General features: G+C 49.6%; 1 protein-coding gene across 5 annotated transcripts in view; it reads right to left on the bottom strand.

The window, feature by feature from the left end:
• Positions 1-3295: 3295 nt before the first annotated feature.
• SYNDIG1 (synapse differentiation inducing 1) overlaps positions 3296-19533 on the bottom strand; it is a 186349-nt gene continuing 170111 nt past the window's right edge. For 4 of the 5 annotated variants that reach the window (XM_072726286.1, XM_026016374.2, XM_026016371.2 and 1 more), the window contains exon 4: positions 3296-4542. In XM_072726286.1, the coding sequence (XP_072582387.1) occupies positions 4384-4542 (159 nt within the window). In that variant the 3' untranslated portion in view covers positions 3296-4383. Of the gene's footprint in view, positions 4543-16051; positions 16347-19533 lie in introns of those variants that run through there. The other variant, XM_026016373.2, reaches the window with a different exon arrangement.

Raw genomic sequence — 19533 nt, 5'->3', positions numbered from 1 at the left:
ACTCCCCCTGGTCACCATGCCCTGCTGTGTCAGGCCGCTGTACTCACTCTTCTCATTTCCCTGGAGTGTGCTCAGAGGCTGCTGTGAGCCGTGCCCCCTCTGTTATCCCTGCAGCACAGGGCAGCTGCTGGCCCACGGACGCCTGCTGTACCCTGAGCACAGGACGAACAGTTCCCGCCCTTCCCTCCTCACCCATGTGGAGCTTTGACCCTTGCTATGGGGCTCAACAAGACAACAAATTGATTATTCGTTTTACACGCTTGTCTGGCAGGGATCCAGCAGTCTGCAGGCCCCAAGCATCTGTGGGTTTGGTGTCTACACTGCTTTGCTAGGTTGAGCAGAATCTTCAGATGAGAGCCCCAGGGGAATGAGGTCACTGCTCCTTGGGCATTACAGCCCATCCTGAAGACCAGGGAAGGACTTTCAAGAGGTCATGAAAGAGGGGACATCACAGCCACAGTGTCTTTCCACTTGGGGTTCTATCTGAGGCTCCCAACATCAAAGGCAAAACACAGGTGTGAATGTGGCCTCTAGGGAAGAGATGGGACAGCTGCATTTTCTGAGAGGGCAGCCTCAGCTCAGGATCTGAATTTTACACTTAACGGTATATTGGGTCACCAGAGGTCAACACCCATGACAACGAATACAGGTGAACTTTGAGGAGTATGAATCGTCCTCATAAGGGCTGGTGCTCAAGCCACTCCACAAGGGGCCCCTAAGAGACCCTATAAAACTTCAAAAGCAAGGACAGAGGCCCTGAAAAGCAGCATTGGCCTGCGACTCAGCTGCTGTAACCATTTGGCATCTGTATCCTGGAGTGATAGCAGCTATTGGCAAACAGGCTGATGCATTTTAAAGCCAGAGGCTGCTCTGAATGAGATTTCCTCTAACATCTCAAGAGGTACATGGTGACTGGCTGGGTGTGAGGAATGTCCTGTCCCAGCTTCTGGAGTGTCTGGTCCTGTTTCCTAGTTAGAGCTGTGTGGCCTGACTGTGACATCTTGGGCAGCTGCTGAGGGCACAGTGATGGCCAGATGCAGCCTCTCCCGCCAAGTCCTCCTTGGGAGCTACCATCATTTCCTGGGGAAAGCTGGACAATCTGGTCAGGTAGGGACACCTGTTGAAGTGGAGGTCGTTGGTGAAGCCAGGACACCTGATGAATACAGGGTTGCCCAGTGAAGCAGGGGCAGAGAGGAGCTTAAGGGAGGTGAGATAGGCAGTCTGGGGATGTCTCTAAGGATGCGGGAGGGAGCTGTGTAGAGGAAGAGGACCTGCTCTAACCACCTGTACCAAGGTTTTCTTCTCCAGGGAAGTCACTTCAGTTCCTGTCACACCCCCACTCGATCCCACCACCCTCTGGCAAAGATGATGCTGTGAAACAAAAACCAAACTCACTTTTAAGTTCCAAAGAGTCTCGGCTCACAAACAATGTGGTCTATGCCCAGATGAGATTGTTCTTGCTTGGTAGAGCCACAGCCGAGGCAGTGTGGTTTTTAAGAGGAAGCCGAGTGGGCTTCGGATGTGATGGTCAGGGTTGCATCTTGACTTCGCTATTTCCCCGGCATGTGATTTTTGGGGAGAATGACTTATAAAATTATTGTAGTAAAGAGTTTTTGCAAGATTGCAGGGAGTTGCTATGGGGGGAACTTCATCTGCGGCCAGGGGCGAGCTGGCAGGTCCTACCTGTGTGTGTGCGGGCGGTGCCAGGCTGGGCCTCCCATCTTTGCTCTACAGCTGCCACTTACGTGGCGCTGGCTGAGCTGCCTTCTCTGAACCTCAGTTCTGCTGCCTGCCTGCCAGGGTTTGTGGGACTACGTGAGCTGCTGTGGGTCCAGTGCCCAGTGCAGGGCTTGGAGAGGACAGTGCCTCTTCTGTGGTGGCTACACCAACTAGGGAAATGTGAGTCCAGAAAGGTACTCACATTTCCCGCCACACCAAGAAGGTTGCAGTGCTAAGCAGCAGTCACCAATAGAGCCACCAAGGATGGCATGCAACCACCCCTGCAACACCAATGCCAAGCCAGTTGTAGGATGGGGCCACGCCGGGCCTCCCTGTCACAGGAGCTTCAAGGCCACACGTGCTCATTCAGTTGTCCTCTGGCTGGTTTGGCCTTGATCCTAGCACCCGAACCCCCAGGGCCATCTGCATTGTGTGGTCTTGTGCTGGTTCTTGGGGAAGACTTCACAGAAACTGAGGAAGTACAGGGAGGCCTGAGTCCTTTTAGCCTAAAGCTTTTCCATGTGGAAAGACAGGGGGCTAAGAGAAGACGGGAAGGTGGTCTGGTGGGAGGCAGAGCACCTGCGCACCAGAGGCGGAGATATAGCACCCATGACGGTGGTGGGGAAGACATCCGGCGTGGACTCTACTTCTTAACCAAATGCAAAGATATGGAACTTTGGGCACCTCTTGAACTTAAAATGGACTGATTTAGGAGAAACACAAAGGCCATTTTGCATAAGGCCGCTCACAATGAATACACCCTGAGATACTGGGCAGAAAAGATGGGAGGATGCAAACAAGTGACAAGATGAGCTATCCAGGATACTGAGAACCACTATGGCCACCCCATCTCCAGTACACCAACCTGGGCCAGGCATTGGCCTATGCCCGTGAATTCACCAGCAGTCCTCAGAAGTGGGCTAGAGATGAGATTCAGAGATGTGCACTTGTATGGATCACACAGAGGGCTTGATCCCAATCCACGTGTTCTATTACCAGGTCACTCTGACTCTTACAGGGAGGTTTGGGCTTCTTCCATATATTCTTCATTGAGTTGAGTCTTAAAATATATTTCTGGAACATTCACTAGAGACATAATGCTAGATGGAGTTTGGATTTGGCCCAGGAAGGCAGTGCTAAAACCTTTCAGAATATTAAGCATTTCAGGTCAAGGGGGAGAGGGACAGGTGCAGGAGACCAAAGATGAGTCCTTATTCCAGGACATCCCAGGACAGTTATTTCTGACTTAGGCTGAGCACTGGAACCACCAGGCAGTAGCTCTGGTCAGTGACATCAGGATTTCTGAGGCCAGGATCCAGGTAGCAGGGAGCTATTGTCGTGGATGAATCACTGTCTCTGACTCCCTTAATATTATTAGTAGGATAAAGATATTAAGAATGTCCAAGGTGAAAACTTAAGCAACCAGGGGTGTCATGACCCTCATCTTAGGAGACCTGCCTACTCTTCCACCAGCTGAGTCCTGGGTAGCTCTGTGGTTATTTAAAATAAGTGAAAAGTAGAAATGGAACCCAAGAGTGGATATTCATCAGAAAAAAAAAGTCTTAAGCAAGAAAGCTAAAAGATAATTTTTGTTAAATAATGAACACTCATAAAACAGCAGTGTAATGGTATTAAAATGTCTGATTACTTATTTCTCAGCATTCGTCTGATAACTTAAGCAGCATGAAGCAGTAGTTGCACTTAAAAAAATGACAAGAAAATAGCTATTCATTTAGTTGACAGGGAAGGTTCATTTCCTTTTCAAGATCACTGGTGTCACTGCTTATTACCAGGGTGAGTGTCAACACAGGCATCTTTATGCTGAGACGGTGTCCACAGCTCCTTTGCCTACAGTTCCTGGAGTGAACCTCGGTCCTTTCAGGAGGGGTTTTGGGAGGGGCTGCGGCCTGCCCCCTGCCCTAGATCAAGTAGGCCCCAAGACTGCATATTGCTGCGTGATGGCTGCTGAGTTTGGACACGTTCCAAAGGAGGCCTGATGTTCCTAGGCTGGGGGCAGCACGGAGGGAGTGTCTGCTGGGCCTGGGGCAGGCCCAGTGCTATCCTGGCATTGCATTCTCAGGGCTGGACTCTTCTGAAGACCAATGACAGCTGGGAATCCTGCCAGCAGTTTTTTCTCTCTTCCTGCCAGCCCCCTTTTCTTCCTGCAGGGAAGGTTCATGGACGGGGGAAATGCCGGAGGAGTCAAGCAGGGCCACAGACAGAAGTGACATGTCCCCTGCCCTCTGCCTATTGCACCATATTTCATAAAAAATAAACACATTTGTAATGTTTATATATTGCTAATGCTATGGCATCCCAGGTACTGGCAGCTGCAGAGAGAGCTGCACTGTCATGAATCCACCAGAATCCATCCAGAGACAGCCTGGCAGGTCAGGATCTTTGGAGCTTCCCTTTGGACGGGTCAGCAGTGCTCATCTGCCTCGTGCTCTACACAGTGCTGTGAAAATGAAATTAAGGGATAAAAACAAAAGAAATCCATGGGTAGAAAAATCCCAGGGCTTTATGGAGTTGTTTGGCAATAACTTATAGTGTACAGCATCGCACAGGTGTGTCTACCTGTGTGTCCACCCCTTGCCAGCCCTGCCTTCTCTGCATCTGTGTAGGACTGGCCCCAGGTTCTTTCCCTATGCGCCTGGATGAAGCTCATAGGTGGTTGTTCTTGGAGAGGTAGGCGATGAGGGCCACGGCCACGCCCACGTAGATGCCGGTGCCGATGGTGATGGACAGCACAGCCAGGAACAGGGCCCGCCGGGAGCTCGTGCTGGCTTGGTGGAAGTCCCCCTTGGCTACGGCTTTGTTGGTCTATTGGAGAGAAAGGAGGGAGGAGAAACGGAAGTCAAGATGAGCAAGTGGAAGCAAATGAAGTGAGCGTAGTGCTCACCTCTGGCGCCCTCCAGCCTCGAACTTAGCTGACACCAGAGAGGGAGGACTCATTAAGAGGTTACTGGGCATGTTCCCAGCTGTGGTGGCGGCGGTTCTGTAACTGGTGAAGAAGAAATGCGGGGGCTATTGCTCCCCTACACTGCAAGGCAGTCAAAGCTTAAAAAAAGGAAAGGGGGCAGCCCCAGTGGCTTAGTGGTTTAGCGCTGCCTTCGGCCCAGGGCGGGATCCTGGGGACCCAGGATCGAGTCCCAGGTCGGGCTTCCTGCATGGAGCCTGCTTCTCCCTCTGCCCGTGTCTCTGCCTCTTTTTCTGTCTGTTACTCTCATGAATAAATAAATAAAATCTTTAAAAAATAAAAAAGGAAAGAGCCCCCAGGAATACCCGTGGCTGGCAGTGCTCCATCACCAATGTGAGGCCCAGGACCCTGGGCATCAGGATGTGAGGGACAGAACAGATATTACATTCTCATTTCTACCGAAGGATGATACTTCCTTTCATTTGAATAACACTGAATTAAAACAAAAATATGTTCACACTTACCTGATTTAATCTTTACATAGTAGGAGTATGGGGAAGGAAAGTCTAACTCACTTCCCAGAGAAGAAACTATGGCATAAGATCATTAAGTCGGTTGCAGGACCCCTAACACTTCCACTGACGATGGGATCATGCATTCCTAACTACGTCCTTCCTCACCATAGCTGGAGTGGATAGAAGTCAGCCATCAATAAAATATTTGATATAAGACCAATACCCATATCTTTGTTCACTCAGTTGGTAGTTGCTTTGATAAGATTCATGTTTCTTGGGGTCACAAGGTGGATAGGCACATGGAGGTTTGGGACAAAGTGTCTGGTAGGGTATTTTGTAGCAGACCCCATATACCCACCCTCAATCCCTTCCTCTGTTGTCCTCCTCCACAAGTGAGACTCAAAATGTGACACAAGAGTGTAGGAACCACCATGTGCTTCAGCTGTAACCATCCTGAAGAGATCAGCTGAGTAAAATGGTGAATTTGGCTGATGGGAGTGGAAGCTACCATGGACCCTAACCCCTGGGAGGGTCAAGTGATGCTGTGGAGAGCTAACCCCAAGCTGGCTGGGGCTTCTTTATGGTCAGGATAAAGGCAGAACCCACTCCCCAGGTAGATAGCCTAACTCATTCTCTGGCGCATCTCCAGAAAGCCAGTTTTTCACCGGGTCGCATCTCCACATGTCATCAGTGGTATTTCTGCACTGTGAAGGCTGGTATGAGAGACAGTGTGTTGTTTACTCAAACTAAAATATGCCACCTCATCTGCAATGGATCACAACGGGTCAGACTCAGAGGTAACTCGTGAAATGAATTTCCACCCTCCACAGTCCTGGCCCTGATTGATGAGCTACGGAGCTCTGTGTCGGGCTGAGAAGGCACCCTGGTCTACTTGGTGGCCTCTCTTTCTCTACCTGCTGGATGCCGGAGGCCAAGTTTTGCTTTCCTCTTCTAATTTTCTGGTTTGGAAGGGAGCTTGGGAGATCACTGCCGGCAGTTCTTGATGAAACAGAGCTCAGGGAATGCAGAATGGGAAGCCTCCTAGGACAATACCAATTAATTAATTAAGCCTTACTTAGCTGCATTTCATTTTATCTAGCGGTACTCCCAAACACTCCAGTGTCCATAACATCATTCACTGGAAATGCCCTTCCTTAGCCGGGTGGCCACCCTCCACCGGAATGGGTTTTGCTGCTCTCTGGCATTATCACCACCCTGGGCCCTGTTGCAGGAGAGGACACAGATGTGCAGAGAAGAAGTCAGGGCACATTGGGCACTCCTTCCCCCTGAACATGGGCCCCGCCCGGAGCGCCTTTGTCCCAACTGGCCTATGCATTGGAGCCGACCCATTTCTATAACTATGTGAGTAGCTGCCTTCCTGGCTCAACTCCAGAGGCAGGTCCTTGTCTGCTTCATCCATGAGGTGTGCCTTGGAGCCTGGAGGAATGGAGGAACTCACTGAACACTTGATGAATGACCAGATGAGTGGGCTGTTCAAGATTAGCTCCCTTCAAATGCTCCCAGGTGCATGATCCTGGTTCTCTGGAGGCCTCTGTGAGGAAGGTAGTGGCAGGGGGCAGCCTTGACCTAAGCTGTGGCCCAACTCCACAGACCTCCCCTCTGGTGCCTTCTGAGCCCACAGTGCCAGCGCTCTCATCCTCAGGAGCCGGAAGTGTCTGCTGGGGAATCCACAGTTTACTCTCATGGTCCAAGCTGAGGGAACCCCATCAACGTTTTGTTTGGTTATAGGGCAACTGTCCCAGCAGGAAGTGTGTTGTGTTGGAGATGCTATCAACTGAAATATGTCAGAAACATCAAACAGATAGATCCCCATTGATAATCAGGCTGCTTTTCAGCAATGCTATTCAGTGTCTGCATTTTGCAGAAGCTTCCGGAACTAGCCACACTGTTTGCACTCCACAGACTGGGCATCCTGGTCTAACAAAGGTGGTGTCCGGCACATCCTTTGTTGCAGACAATGGATCCTGTGGCTACAAGGCAGGTTGTACATACTTCTGAGAGGCTGCAATCTCAGAGAAATATTTCCATCCTGAAAACTTCTGGGCTATGTGTCCAGGCTCTTCTTGCTGTGCAGGAGGGCAGGGGTTGTTGTCCTGGGTCCCGGGGTCGACAGAGACCTCATGCTGAAAGCAAGACTGTGTATGCATGTGCATTTTTATGAGATGAGGGTCAGCCAGGCTTGCTGGATTCCCAAAGCAGCCACGTTCTCAGCTGCTCTGACTGCTGCATTGGGGTCGGGAGCTGTGGTGAGGAGGAAAGGAGGTATCAAGGAACAGCCAAGCTGGCAACTCCTGGTAGGGACAGGAGGATGTCACAGATGCTTCTTGGCTGGAATGAGCAGATGTTGTTTGCTTGTCCCAATTTGGAATATAGACTTGTCTACACCCTGGTCTGCACATGCAGCCCATGGTTTGTAAGTGAGCATGCTGTAGGCACGCTGAGAGCCCTCACTCAGGATGGCCCATGGGTATCGTTAGCTTAAACTGTGCCACATCAGACAGCTCTACAACAGGAGTCCCCAAACCTGGTGCACATTCCAGCTGCCAGGGAGCTTGGTGAACTCCTGTGCCCTGGTGGCACCCCGGCCAGGGAAGTCAGAAGCTCTGGCCTGGGACCTGGCTTCTGTGCCTTTCATGCTCCCAGGTGATTCCAAAGTGCAGGCAAGATGGAGAGCAAGGTGGCCAACTGTCCTGGTTTGCACAGGACTAAGAGGGTTCCTGGGACCTTCAGTACCAGAATAGGGACAGTCCAGGCAAACTGGGATGAGACTTTGCTTCGCAGGAAGACAGCCCTGGATCTAGCATGGAGAGCATCCTCGTGACCCACATTTTTTCCAACAGAATCATTGTTTCATGTGAGCAGGCTCGTGGTAGAGGGAATGATATTGGGGGAGTTGAAGCTCAGGGGGTGAGCTCAGCCTCTTGCAGGGTACTGCCAACCTGAGGTCCACCCTCATGTTTGGTTGTGGGAGCTGTGTGCCCTGATGGCCTGTCTGACTGGTGTGCATGGCACTGCTTTGATTCCTACAACTGGACGCTTGCAGGAAGAGAAGCCACCCACACCCTGGGCCCTCATAGTTTTGTTTTTACCTTGGAGGGTGTTATTTCCAAACCTCATTTCCTCTTGACTGGTGTGTGGCTCCCAGGAGTTTATAATTTGCTGGTATTTTACCTCCTGATAGCCTCCTTTCTAATAATGGCAGCATCGGGCTCCCCCTGTTTTTGCAGGGCCATTAAGCCCTGCAGGTGGGGGCTGCATCCCTAATCCTAGTTTGTCCTCCTAGGAAAATGCCTTCTGCGGTGGCAGGTGATGAGTGCCAAAGGAAACAGAAGGCTGATCCACTTTATGCACTTTGTTCTTGGACATTGAAATGGCTTACTTGAGCAGTCTTGGGCTTGTTAGGGGATCCTGCCCCAGGTTTGCCTGTACCTCTGCCACTTTCTCCAAAATGCTGCCCATGACAGACTTGCTCATGTGGTCTCTGGCAGTGCCTGCTGTCGGTCCCTATGGCCTGCAGCAAGGCATGTGTGCTTTCTGGCCCTGGATCATTTCCTGCCTAGCCTCATCTCCTCCCACAGTGGGGTGGCCTGTCACCAAGGCCCTCCCATCGTGGGGTCCAGGATACTACCAGTGTGTGACTTTACTTCAAATCAAATGCTCCACTGACTTTAAAAGGGGAAGAAGGACTCTGAGACTCAGTGTTCCCATCTGTGCAGTGGGCCCATGGGACTGAGGCAGGCCTGGTCTGTGGGGGCTCCGATATTGCCTCCTGCCCTTCGCCCTCTGGATCCATGCTCCTTCCACGTGGCTTGCCTGTGGCCAGGAGGCTGCCCTGGCTCCTTCTCTGGTCCCCAGCTTCTCCCTGAGTACTGCCCAGCAGCTCCATCAGACTAGAGGAGGGGATGGGCTCACCATTTGTGAAGGCCCCAAAACTGATACCTCCTGTAGGTTCTAATGCTCTGTCCTACTCTCTCTGGGCCTCTGCGTGGTGGTGGCTCTGATGCATCTGCCCCAGTCACTGCACTGTCCCTTGAGGCCCCAGGCCAGCCACCTTTGTAAATCAGTCCCCCCAAATGATCTAACTGGGGTGAACCATCTATTTCCCTGAAAGCAGCAGCTACAGCTACACTGCTGATAAGATGTTTGCATCAGCCATGATCTGGCTGTGAGGACCTGACCTGTAGGCTTTTTGTCACCGATGAGATGCTTTCTGGCATCTGGGCACCCAACCAGCCTGCTCTCTCCTGACGGCTGTGTTCATCATCCACTGCCGAGAAACACTTCATCCCCAACTTTGTGGCTTCAGACAAGAATAAACACTGATTTCTCTACCAGTTTCTGAGGGTCAGAAATTTGAGAACTGCTCAGTGGGGCAGCTCTGACCTGACCTCAGGTGGGCCTGGGCTGTATCTCCTCAACATCCTTACTGTGTTGTGGGCTGAGGCAGGCCACCAGGCTGGAGGGGAGGCAGGTCTCACGTGCTCATAGTGTCCTCCTGCTGAAACCTTCTGGGCTCCTTCCTCATGGCCCTGTTCACATCTGGTCTGTTCAGAGTCCCCTCCTAGGACAGAAGGCCTCCTTGGGGCATCTCGGGATCTGTTCCTGGGTGCCCCTCATGAAAGTGCAGCCATGGCTCATGCTGGCTCATGCTGGATCCTGCTTGCACAGGTGAATGTAATCTCCCATGAGGCCATGGGATGCACCGATGATGTCATAGTCCGGGGCTCCTCCAGCCAGAACAGAATCCAGCTGGTGCCATTTTCAGGGCAGTGACGATTCTGGCTCCCAGGACTAGGCTAAGAGGTGCTTCTCTCCATTGAGCTCATGTTCCAAGGGCAGGTGCCTACAGGCAGCTCTCTCTCAATGTCACCTCTGTCACTCCTGAAGGCCGAACTACAAGGGAGAAGGAAGTTTGGGCACTGGACAGAAGGAAGTTTGACCCTGTGAGCTGGCCCCTCTGGCCTAGTCTGCAAACAGCCATTCCCATTCAGGGCCCTGCAGAAGACAGGATGTCCACCTGCTCCCACTTTGGGCTGGAAAACTTATCTCTTGGGACTGGCTTTTCTTCCTCGCCCTTTCTCCCACAGGTCATGAATGAAGTTTGTTACTTTCTCTTTGGGCCTTTTGCTTAGAAAACAGGAAGTGCAGGTGGCCGACAAGGTCCTAAGGAGCTCCCAGCTGTACCGTCTGTGGGGTCCAGACTTGCACCCCCTGGAAGGCAGCCAAGAGTAAAAGTCCCAGGGGAGTGGGAGCATAAGCATCTGCAATCAGAAGTCAAGAAGCCCTCAGGCCCCAAGGGGCACCCTGGGGCACTTTCAGCCACAGCCCTGATGGGGAGGTGCCCTCCAAACCTGCATCCAGAGGTGCTGAGCTCTTCCACATGCTGCCGGACGTCGCACACTGAGACATTACATGTGCACTCTGGATCTCTAGTTACACAACTACCTTCACTTATCTGGTTGTGAAAATACACAGAAACCCCCACTTTTAAACCTAAGAGCACAAAGAACACATTAGTGCTACAAGTCAGGAAAACCACTGGCTTTCGTTCCTTCCCCTCGAGTGAAGGGATTTACACTGAATCAGTAAAAATCACATCACCAAAGACTGTGCAACCAGGATGAACCCACTTTGACTCGGCATGAGGTCAGTCATGCCATTGGGTCACTCCTCCTGAGGTGGGGATAGGCACCGAGTCAGGCCACCATGTCAGGGCAACATATCCTTCATCACAAGGCAGGAAGCTTCTTACATTCAGTTGAAGCTCATCCTGCTCAGGTTTTCACGAAAATGGCCAGCGCACAGAGGAATGGAGGCAAATTGACATTCCTTGGGGGGCACTTCGAATGCTTATACCTATTTATCACTCTCTCTGTTGCTGGTGACAGAACCTGCCATGTGGTAACTTTTAGGAGTTTTAGCTGCAGGGACTGGCCTCTTCTTGGGGTCTCCAACTAGATTCAGGGCACTGCTTTCCTTGGATGCTTCCAGTGCGTCCGGGTCCTGCTGGGGCCAGGGACCAGCCGGGCTGTCCCATTGTACTCCACTTCCTGCTGTGGCTCCCTTCTTGTTGCTCAACCAGCTCTGGGATAACCTGAGATTGATCTTGGCATTTGTTGGCATGCTGAAGCCCGTGACTTTATTTGTACCCTGTTGCTTACCTGCCTCTTTCTGCTCACTCACAATAGCTAGAAGTTCGGTCTGAGGCCCGACATCACAAGAGACATGGCCCACCATGGTTACACAGCTGCTCGTCAGCATTGCCAATTTTCAGAATGGGAGAGGAGAACCCAACTAGACTTCTGAAGCCCCGTGCCCCCAGGGAGTTGGGTGTTTGGAGGCCAGGAAGGGAATCTGAAGGGACCTTTGAGCATGTGGTAAGACCCAGTCCTCTCCGTTAGGAGGGGAGCTGTTGGCCTTCCACCCTAGGAGAGGAGTCTAAATGGGGCGCTGAGGGGCCTTGTCTGAGTCCCCTGTGCAGAGGGCACAGGGCCAATTCCTGCCTGGAGAATCTAAAAGGCAGAAGGGGGCTGGCCAGGGACTTCTGGGTCAGAGCTGAAAGGAGTGATGTTCTGTGGGGACAGGCCAGGCCCTCCATTGAGGACCGGCCAGGGTGAGCTGCCACGGGGACTGTCTTAGATCCTGTCCAACACAGACCACCTAAGAAGGAAGCAGACCTCCACAGAAAATGCTGACAGGAAATGCAGGGCTTGTCTCAAGCAAACAGTAACTGAGGGTGCAGAATGTGCATGGGGTCCACTAAGAACCCACCAAAACGCACAGATGGGAATGAAAGCCATCCACATCCTCCAGGCCTGGAGGGCACGAGGCCTCGCATGACAGGCTGAGTGGGGTAAGACTGCTCTATCCCCTACCTGGGCACGCTCACCACACCTCACTTCAAGGGGGCAACAGCTTGGCTGGCAAGCTGGAAGAAGGGGAGGTGGAGGTAAAAACCACACTTGTCCTTCCCGTGCGTGCAGGCAGGGCCCAGCTGAGTGCATCTTGGAAGAACAGTGCTGCATACCAACTGCCAGGCTCAAATGGAAAAGAGACACAGTACCAAGTATTGGCGAGAATGTGGAAAAACCAAATTCTCATACAGTCCTGGTAGAAGTGTAAATTCTTATCACTACTTTGGGAAACAATCAGTACTTCTTACAGCTGGACATATGGACACATTATCCAACAACAAATCTACTCTTAGTAAATATTTGAGATATTATTTATATGCTTGCCAAAGCATATCTGCAAAAATGTTTGTAACAACAATTGTCATAATACCTCCAAACTGGGAGCCACCCAAAGGTCCAACAGCAATAAAAAAAAGATAAACAATAATGGTATCCAGTAATGGTAAATATATAAATCTCAGAAACATAATGTGGAACAGGAGAAGTACAAAATAGGCTAAAGTAGTCTGTGCAGTTGGCACAGAAGTCAGGTTACTGGATATCTTTGGGGAGGGTCAGTAACTGGAAGAAAGCATAATTAAAGAACTCTCCTCTTTCACTCCAATGATTCAAATTAAGTGATCAGAAAAAAACTTTTCATAAAGAATAGAGAAACTCATTTTATGAAACTAGTAAAATCTTGATATCAAAACCAAAAAAGGGAAGTAAGAGAGAAGGAACAGAGATGCTCATTTCTCCATAAACACAGATGCCCATCAAGGGTCAAGTGTGCTCTGGCTTCCCTCTCCAGACTGCTCTTTGGCCTCTGTATTTGCAGTAGCTTCTTAAGCTCCTACCTCACCTACCATATTCTCATGGGAGCCTTACCTGCCCTGCTGGGAGAGGGGCTCCTGGGGGTCTGGTGCTCAGCACTCCGGCACCCCCTATAGCTGCACTTTGCAGGAGCCTGGACAAACTCAGCACACATTCACTCAATGAATAAAGAACAGAGGATGGCACAGCCTTTTCTCCCACTGTTCCTGAGTGCAAACATGCTTTGGTCAGAAACATTTCCACCTTATACAGAACCCCCCTGGAGGTATCCCCATGGCTGAGAATCCCTGGCCTTATACAAGGTCTACAAGCAGATAAGGAAGATATAAATCAGGGGTATCCACAGAGGAAATATTTACAACCATGGCTCCTTGCTATGCAAGGTGAAGCCTACTTGGCTCTGGTGCTGAGCACCAGGCAGGACTTGGCTGTTTAACTTTGGGCATGATGACAGAGGGAGAGGGGTTTGCTGTTCCGCAGGGAATCCAGGAGAGGAGGGGGAAGAGAAGAGGCAGGAAGAGCATCAGAGGCTGGGTCAGAGATGACTATCTCAGTGTATACCCTGCAGGAGAGTTTTCTCCTGAGGATGGAGGTATTCTATGTCTGTGCTGCTCAGTGTGGTGGCCATTAGAACATGAGCCTCGTGCAACTGTGGAATCTCTCCTGGCCACATGTACTGGCCCTGCTAGGCCACCATCTCCCCTTCTGGAGATGATCTGGAATGTTCCAAAGGGCCTGGGATCTGGCCTTTCATGGATGGGCCAGGAGCCTTGGGCGATATTTCTCTTAGCTATGGGTTGGGTTTTTTACAAGCTTTGTCAACACCTTCACTTCCTTTAGCTGGAAGTGTTTGGGTTTCTAGTACAATCATGATTTCCTCTGAGAGACACCTTGCTGGTTTGTTTCTCCTACACTTATTTTGTGGGTAAGAATGGATAAGGTCAGATGTTTCCACATTCCATGTCACCCATGGATGCATTCACTCCATTCCTGTTGAGGAGCAGGGTTTAGGCACAGCTAGGAGGACCTGAGCAGAAGACGCCAGCACCTGACACCAGCCTCCAAAAGTTGTGACAGGCTCCCAAAGACACCTGCTGTCTCCAGAAACATCTCTGGAAATTTTTAGCACTTTGGATGCTTTATGGCTCATTTTTTCTCTAGTTACCAATGTCCATCTGGCTGGATTACATTTCTTTGCATTATTACAAAGGTTATCTCCTTTATTTATAACTGTTAACATTTGCTATGCACTGACAAGGTACTCAGAGCTAAATTCAAAGAGACAGTCTCTATGTAATATTTTGAATGAGAATAGCAAGATAATTTGGAGCTAGGCCACAAGGATGGAGAGCCTCTCAGAGGCAGGCAGTCTCACACCAATCCTCAACACGCGTGTTCCTTTCCTCACATGTATGTAGTTCTGCATGTGTATTTATGATTTCCCCACTTTTAAGCAACTGTTCTATTTTAAGCCATTTAAGACCATGGATCTTCTGTTGCTAGTTAGGTCTGAACAGCAGAAAAGAGACTGGTTGTGAAACAAATGTACAAGTGTTAGTGTAAAACCTGACTCAAACCTCAGTCACCTGGGTGCGGGAACGAGCATGGGCCTTCCCAGAGCCACCCCACTGTCCTTGATTTGGGCCACTACACTTGGGGGCAGAACTTCCTGCAAGGATGTCTGAGGGCCCCATCGTCAGAGTCATTTCTTCTTGGATCTCATCTCACAGAGAACACCACACACATCAACAGGAACAGCAATCACCCTGCTACGCTCGTGTAGGGCATGGGAGCTACTGTCATCTCGCATTCTCCGTGGTGGATTAGAGAAGCTGTCAAACCCTGGAGAGCACCCAACTCCTAAGAGGCCTTCCCAAGGGGCCTTCCACCTTGCAGCCTCCAGCCAGTTGATGCTTTCTCCCCTACAGGCTGGCCTCCAGTCCCAACCTGAGAGAAGCTTGCTGTGGTTTCCCTTCACACTTGTTTTGTTTGCCTGTGAGAGAAGGGCTGGAAGGCTGAGACTCCTCCAATGTGATCCCAGGGAACCTGAGAGGGACCCAGGCAAAATGGGAGCCCCTGGGGAAGCTGAGGGGGGCCTTCTACTCTGCTCTGCCTCCTGATGCCTCCGACTGCCACCTCCCTGCCCAGGCTGCCGCTGTATGCTCCTACCCACTGCCCTGGCCCCTCCTGCTTCTTCTGGGGTCACAGGTGCTCAGAGTGCAGATTATTAGGGAATGACAATGATCACAAGATCATCGAAGTTCTATTGTTAGTCAGAATTAGAGATGAAATCAGAAGGACTGAAAATTGTCACCTTCTCCATTCTCAGATTTGAACAGCAGTAAATGGCCATATATTGGCATATTTCCTTATTCTGTGTCTTTCATTCTTTTTAAAAATGTGTCTATATAATACATATGCATGTCTGTACATACACAGATACACATGCACCATATATGTATTATATATACACACATTAATATATAATACATATACCTATACACACACATTCTCCCCAAATACAACATTTATAAGGGAAAGTGCACAATTCATAAACATACAGCTTGGTGAATTTTCACAACATGCACACACCTGTGTAACCAGCACCTGGATGGAGAGCAGAACCGACTCACTACCTGGAAGCTTCTCTGTCCCCTTGCTGTCACTCTCCCCAGCAGGAATCACTGCCCTGTCTTAAAATAGGCTATGTGAGCTTTGCTTTGGAACTTCTTATAATCGATCCTGTAGTGTAGATAATCGATCCTAGTGTGCATGGCTTTCTTCACTGTCTGTGATTCATCCCTATAGGGGTACATAGATAGTTGATTCTCTAGTGTCCTACTGTATGAATATTCTGTAACTTCTTTGCCAATTATCCTATGCAAAGGTAGTGTCTAGTTTTCAGGTATTTATGAATAAGACCGCTATAAACATTATAGTACCTTATTTTTTTTCTTGTACCTTATTTTAATGAACATATATACTTATTTTTGTTGGCATACAGCCAGGAGTAGACTTGTTGCTAACAGGATATGCATATATTCATCATGTAAAATAATTTTTAGTCAGAGTAATGTGCACAGAGGGTTTTCTGATAAACCAATGTTAATACTTTATCATAAACTAAAGTCCATTTTTTTAAGACTTACTGTCCACCTTCTGTCCTGGGACCCCATCCAAGATACCACATTGCATTCAGATGTCAGGTCTCCTTAGGCTCCTCTTGGTTGTGACAGCTTCCCAGACTTTCCTTGTTTTGGATGACCTTGACAGTGTTGAGGAAGACTGGTTAGATGTCTTGTAGGATGCCCCTCTACCGGGAGTTATCTAATGCATTTTTGGGAGGAAGACCACAGGGGCGAAGTGCCCTTCTAATCACTGTAGTCAGATGGATGGTGCTGTGTCAGCGCGGTTCTCTCCTGGGTGGTGGACTGACGGAGCCTCCTGTTAGAACAAGGAAGCCAAACCATCTTTTGAGCACCCTTGCTCATTATAGTTATCATTATTGTTTCAACTGAGAGATCTGCACCCTGTTGGATGTGGATCATCTGAATAAGAACGTGAGCCCATTTACCCCAAACACAGATGAACAGACCAAATAGCCGGCTTTCCGACCATGAGCCAGCTTTCCTACGCTGCCAGTCCGGATGCTGATGGCTGAATAGGCACGGTCTGTTCCCGTGGCTGCAGCTCCCACTTTCAGTGGAAAGTGCAGCTCAGCAAGGAAAATCAGCCTTGGGCTCCAGAGAGAGGAGGGAGAGAGGATGAGGGAACAGGGATGGAAGGAAGCAGGAGGGAGAAAGGCCACCCCAGTATGTGAGGCAAGCCCTTAGCCTTGAGCAGGCTGTCTGGCAAATCAAATTTCTGCAAGTTGCAGATCTACACCTGAGCTCAGAAAAGTGGGGGCAGGGGAGAGAGAACCTCATACCATCAGTATATATTGCTACCACTGAATTTATCTTGTCTTTGCTGGGCTGAAAATTCTCAGCAAATCTTCGTGTGATACCATCTCAACAGTCTTAGGAACCAAAATATTCAGATCCTGGTTCCCTCTGCCCTAACCTGGTAGGACATATGAGAATTCCTGGTGCTGGCCAGCTATAGATGACAGGCTTTTTTCCTCTAACACTGGCTGGCAGGAATCAAGTCACCCTCTCTCCACCTGGACAGAAGCCAAGCTTGAGACTCAGCTGGGGATGGATCTTAGCATATCACCTTGTTGCACACAGAGCTGCTTCCATCTGCCTTAGCCTCCGGGAAGCTCCCATGTCCACATCTGAGCTCTTTTCCAGTCAAATTCGATGTCAGAGTAGAGACCTGCCCTTTGAAATTCAACATCTCATTTTGAAGCCCCCAAATTCATGTCCAAATGCCATTCTAAGGAATCCATATGTCCCCCCTGAGGCTGGGAGGGCCTGTAGACAGACCAGGAAATGTGTATATACCCCTGAGCTCCACCACCTCTGTAAAAGGGTAGTTTTGAATTACTGGCATTAGGGGACTTTTAAAAAATTCCCCTATTCTTTTAAATCCAATAAAAGGAAATGTCTTGTCTTCACTTTTTAATTAATTCCAACCAAGCAGTTTCTCAGTAGCTTGCATCCAACATCCGGCACTTCGTTAGAAGGTCTAATAAAGAAGTCAACATCAGCATATTTGTGATTTTGCACTCTGCTCCCAGTCAGGGGGCCTGGAGGACCAAAGTGAGGAGTTGGTGCACACGTGGGCAAGGTGAAGGATGCCCCATTCTCTACAGCTTGAAATCCATGCATCTGAGCTGAAACGGGGTGATGCAGTAGAATAAAGGGGGGGTGTGTGTGTCTGTCTGTTGTGCACACATATCTCGTCAAATCATGCCTCAGAGGCAAACATTCTCAAAATAGGGAAAGGAAAAACATAGAAACATCCTCTTTGAACCAAACATTTCCCAAAATGTGGCACAGGGGATGTGGCCCAACAGGCATTTGTGGGAAAGAAAGCTCAGCCCCTTTTTTCAGGTTGAAATATCAGGATTCTTCTTAAATGATAACTCTCAAGGACTCCGCAGGAGCAGGGGACATCTGGATTATTCAGAAAATAATCCCAGTTAGGACGGCTGGTCCAGCTGGAGCCTGGTTTCCAAATGGAAATGCCCTTTTTCATTTGGGATTTAAAAAACAAACAAAACAAAATTTGGGAAATGAGTGATTAATGCTCATAATTAGGTACATACAGGAAGGCCTGTGGGAGTTTGGGGATGGACCGGAAAGTTTGTATCTTAGCTTAGGTTGCTGAGACACATTATCATAGATCTGGCACTCATCTTCCTCACAGTTCTGGAGTCTGGAAGCCTGAGATCAGGGCTCTGGTGAGGACTTTCTTCCTGGTTTACAGATGGCTGCCTTTTTGCTGTGTCCTTGCATGGAGGAGGGAGAGCACTCTGGTCCCTTTAGCCCCTTAGTAGGGCACTAATCCCATCATGGGGCTCCAACCCCATGGCCTCATCCTAACCTGATACCTCTGAAAAGAAAGGCCCACCTCTGAATGCCATTGCACTGCGGGCAGGGATTCCACATTTGGATTTGGAGACACCAACACTCAGTCTTTGGCAGTCTAGTTCACAGGCATATTTCTGGGGAACAAAAAGCAGTCAACTGAACCAAAGATCCTGTCTTGAAGTGGACAGAGGTGGTTTGTAGAGGCTCCTGTGTGATTTACAACTCTTATCCCTTAGGGTGTACTCCAGGGTCACGTCCAAGGGATGCCTGCCATGACCATCTCACTTTCATTCCACTTCACTCAAGAATAAATTCTGAGACTTGACTTCCTTTTTCCCACTAAGTCAGCAAACATTCAGGGGGTGTTTTATGTCAGGAATTCTTGCAGCAGGAAAATAAAAACAAATTACAGGCCCCTGAGGAAACAGAATTGGAAAGTGCACATCCTCAGCTGGCAGGCCTTGCAGCAAAACCAGAAGGCAGCGAGGTTCCTCAAGAAAAGACCAGACAGCCAGGAGTGAGACCCAAACAGGGACCAGCACAGGCTACTCACTGGCAGTAGATGTGAAACAGTTTTAGCAAGTTCAAATCCAGCTCCTTGCTAAGCAAGCCGTCATAAGAGGCCTGAATGAATGTTAGAAACAAGGGAGCAAGCCAAGTGCAGCCACACAGAGTCCCAGCCTTGGAGAGCCAGATGCAATCTCAGCAGTAAACACTGTGATGCTCACAGATTGGGGGGGGGGGGCATGTCTGCGGGACACATCGTAGCTGTATTCACAAGTCAGCATGGTGTTTGAATTCAGGATGGAAAAAGGTACCGATTCACTCAAGTTTTGGGGATAGAACTGCAAAATCATTCCTTAAACTCCTTCACTCGTTAAAGGAATATTTTTTTAATGTCGCCCTCATGCAAGGTGCTGTGTTAACTCTGAAGGTAAAAGGGTGGGGAGTATGAACATTAATGTCGTAAATAGTTCCATGACAGTGCAGTGTGGAGGAGTATGGCTGGACCCAGGGGCCAGAGAAGACTTCCCTGGAGACTCAGGGCTTGAGTTTGGAGATGCCTTGTTGTGGGAATGGGCAGGGGATGCGGGTGGAATACAGGGAGAAAGGACTGGTGAGGCCAGAGAGGAGAGAACAGAATGGAGATTCAG

The sequence above is a fragment of the Vulpes vulpes genome, chromosome 11 (assembly GCF_048418805.1).
Source record: "Vulpes vulpes isolate BD-2025 chromosome 11, VulVul3, whole genome shotgun sequence".
NCBI classification, from domain to species: Eukaryota; Metazoa; Chordata; class Mammalia; order Carnivora; family Canidae; genus Vulpes; species Vulpes vulpes.
This window is presented reverse-complemented; position numbering and strand designations above follow the sequence as displayed.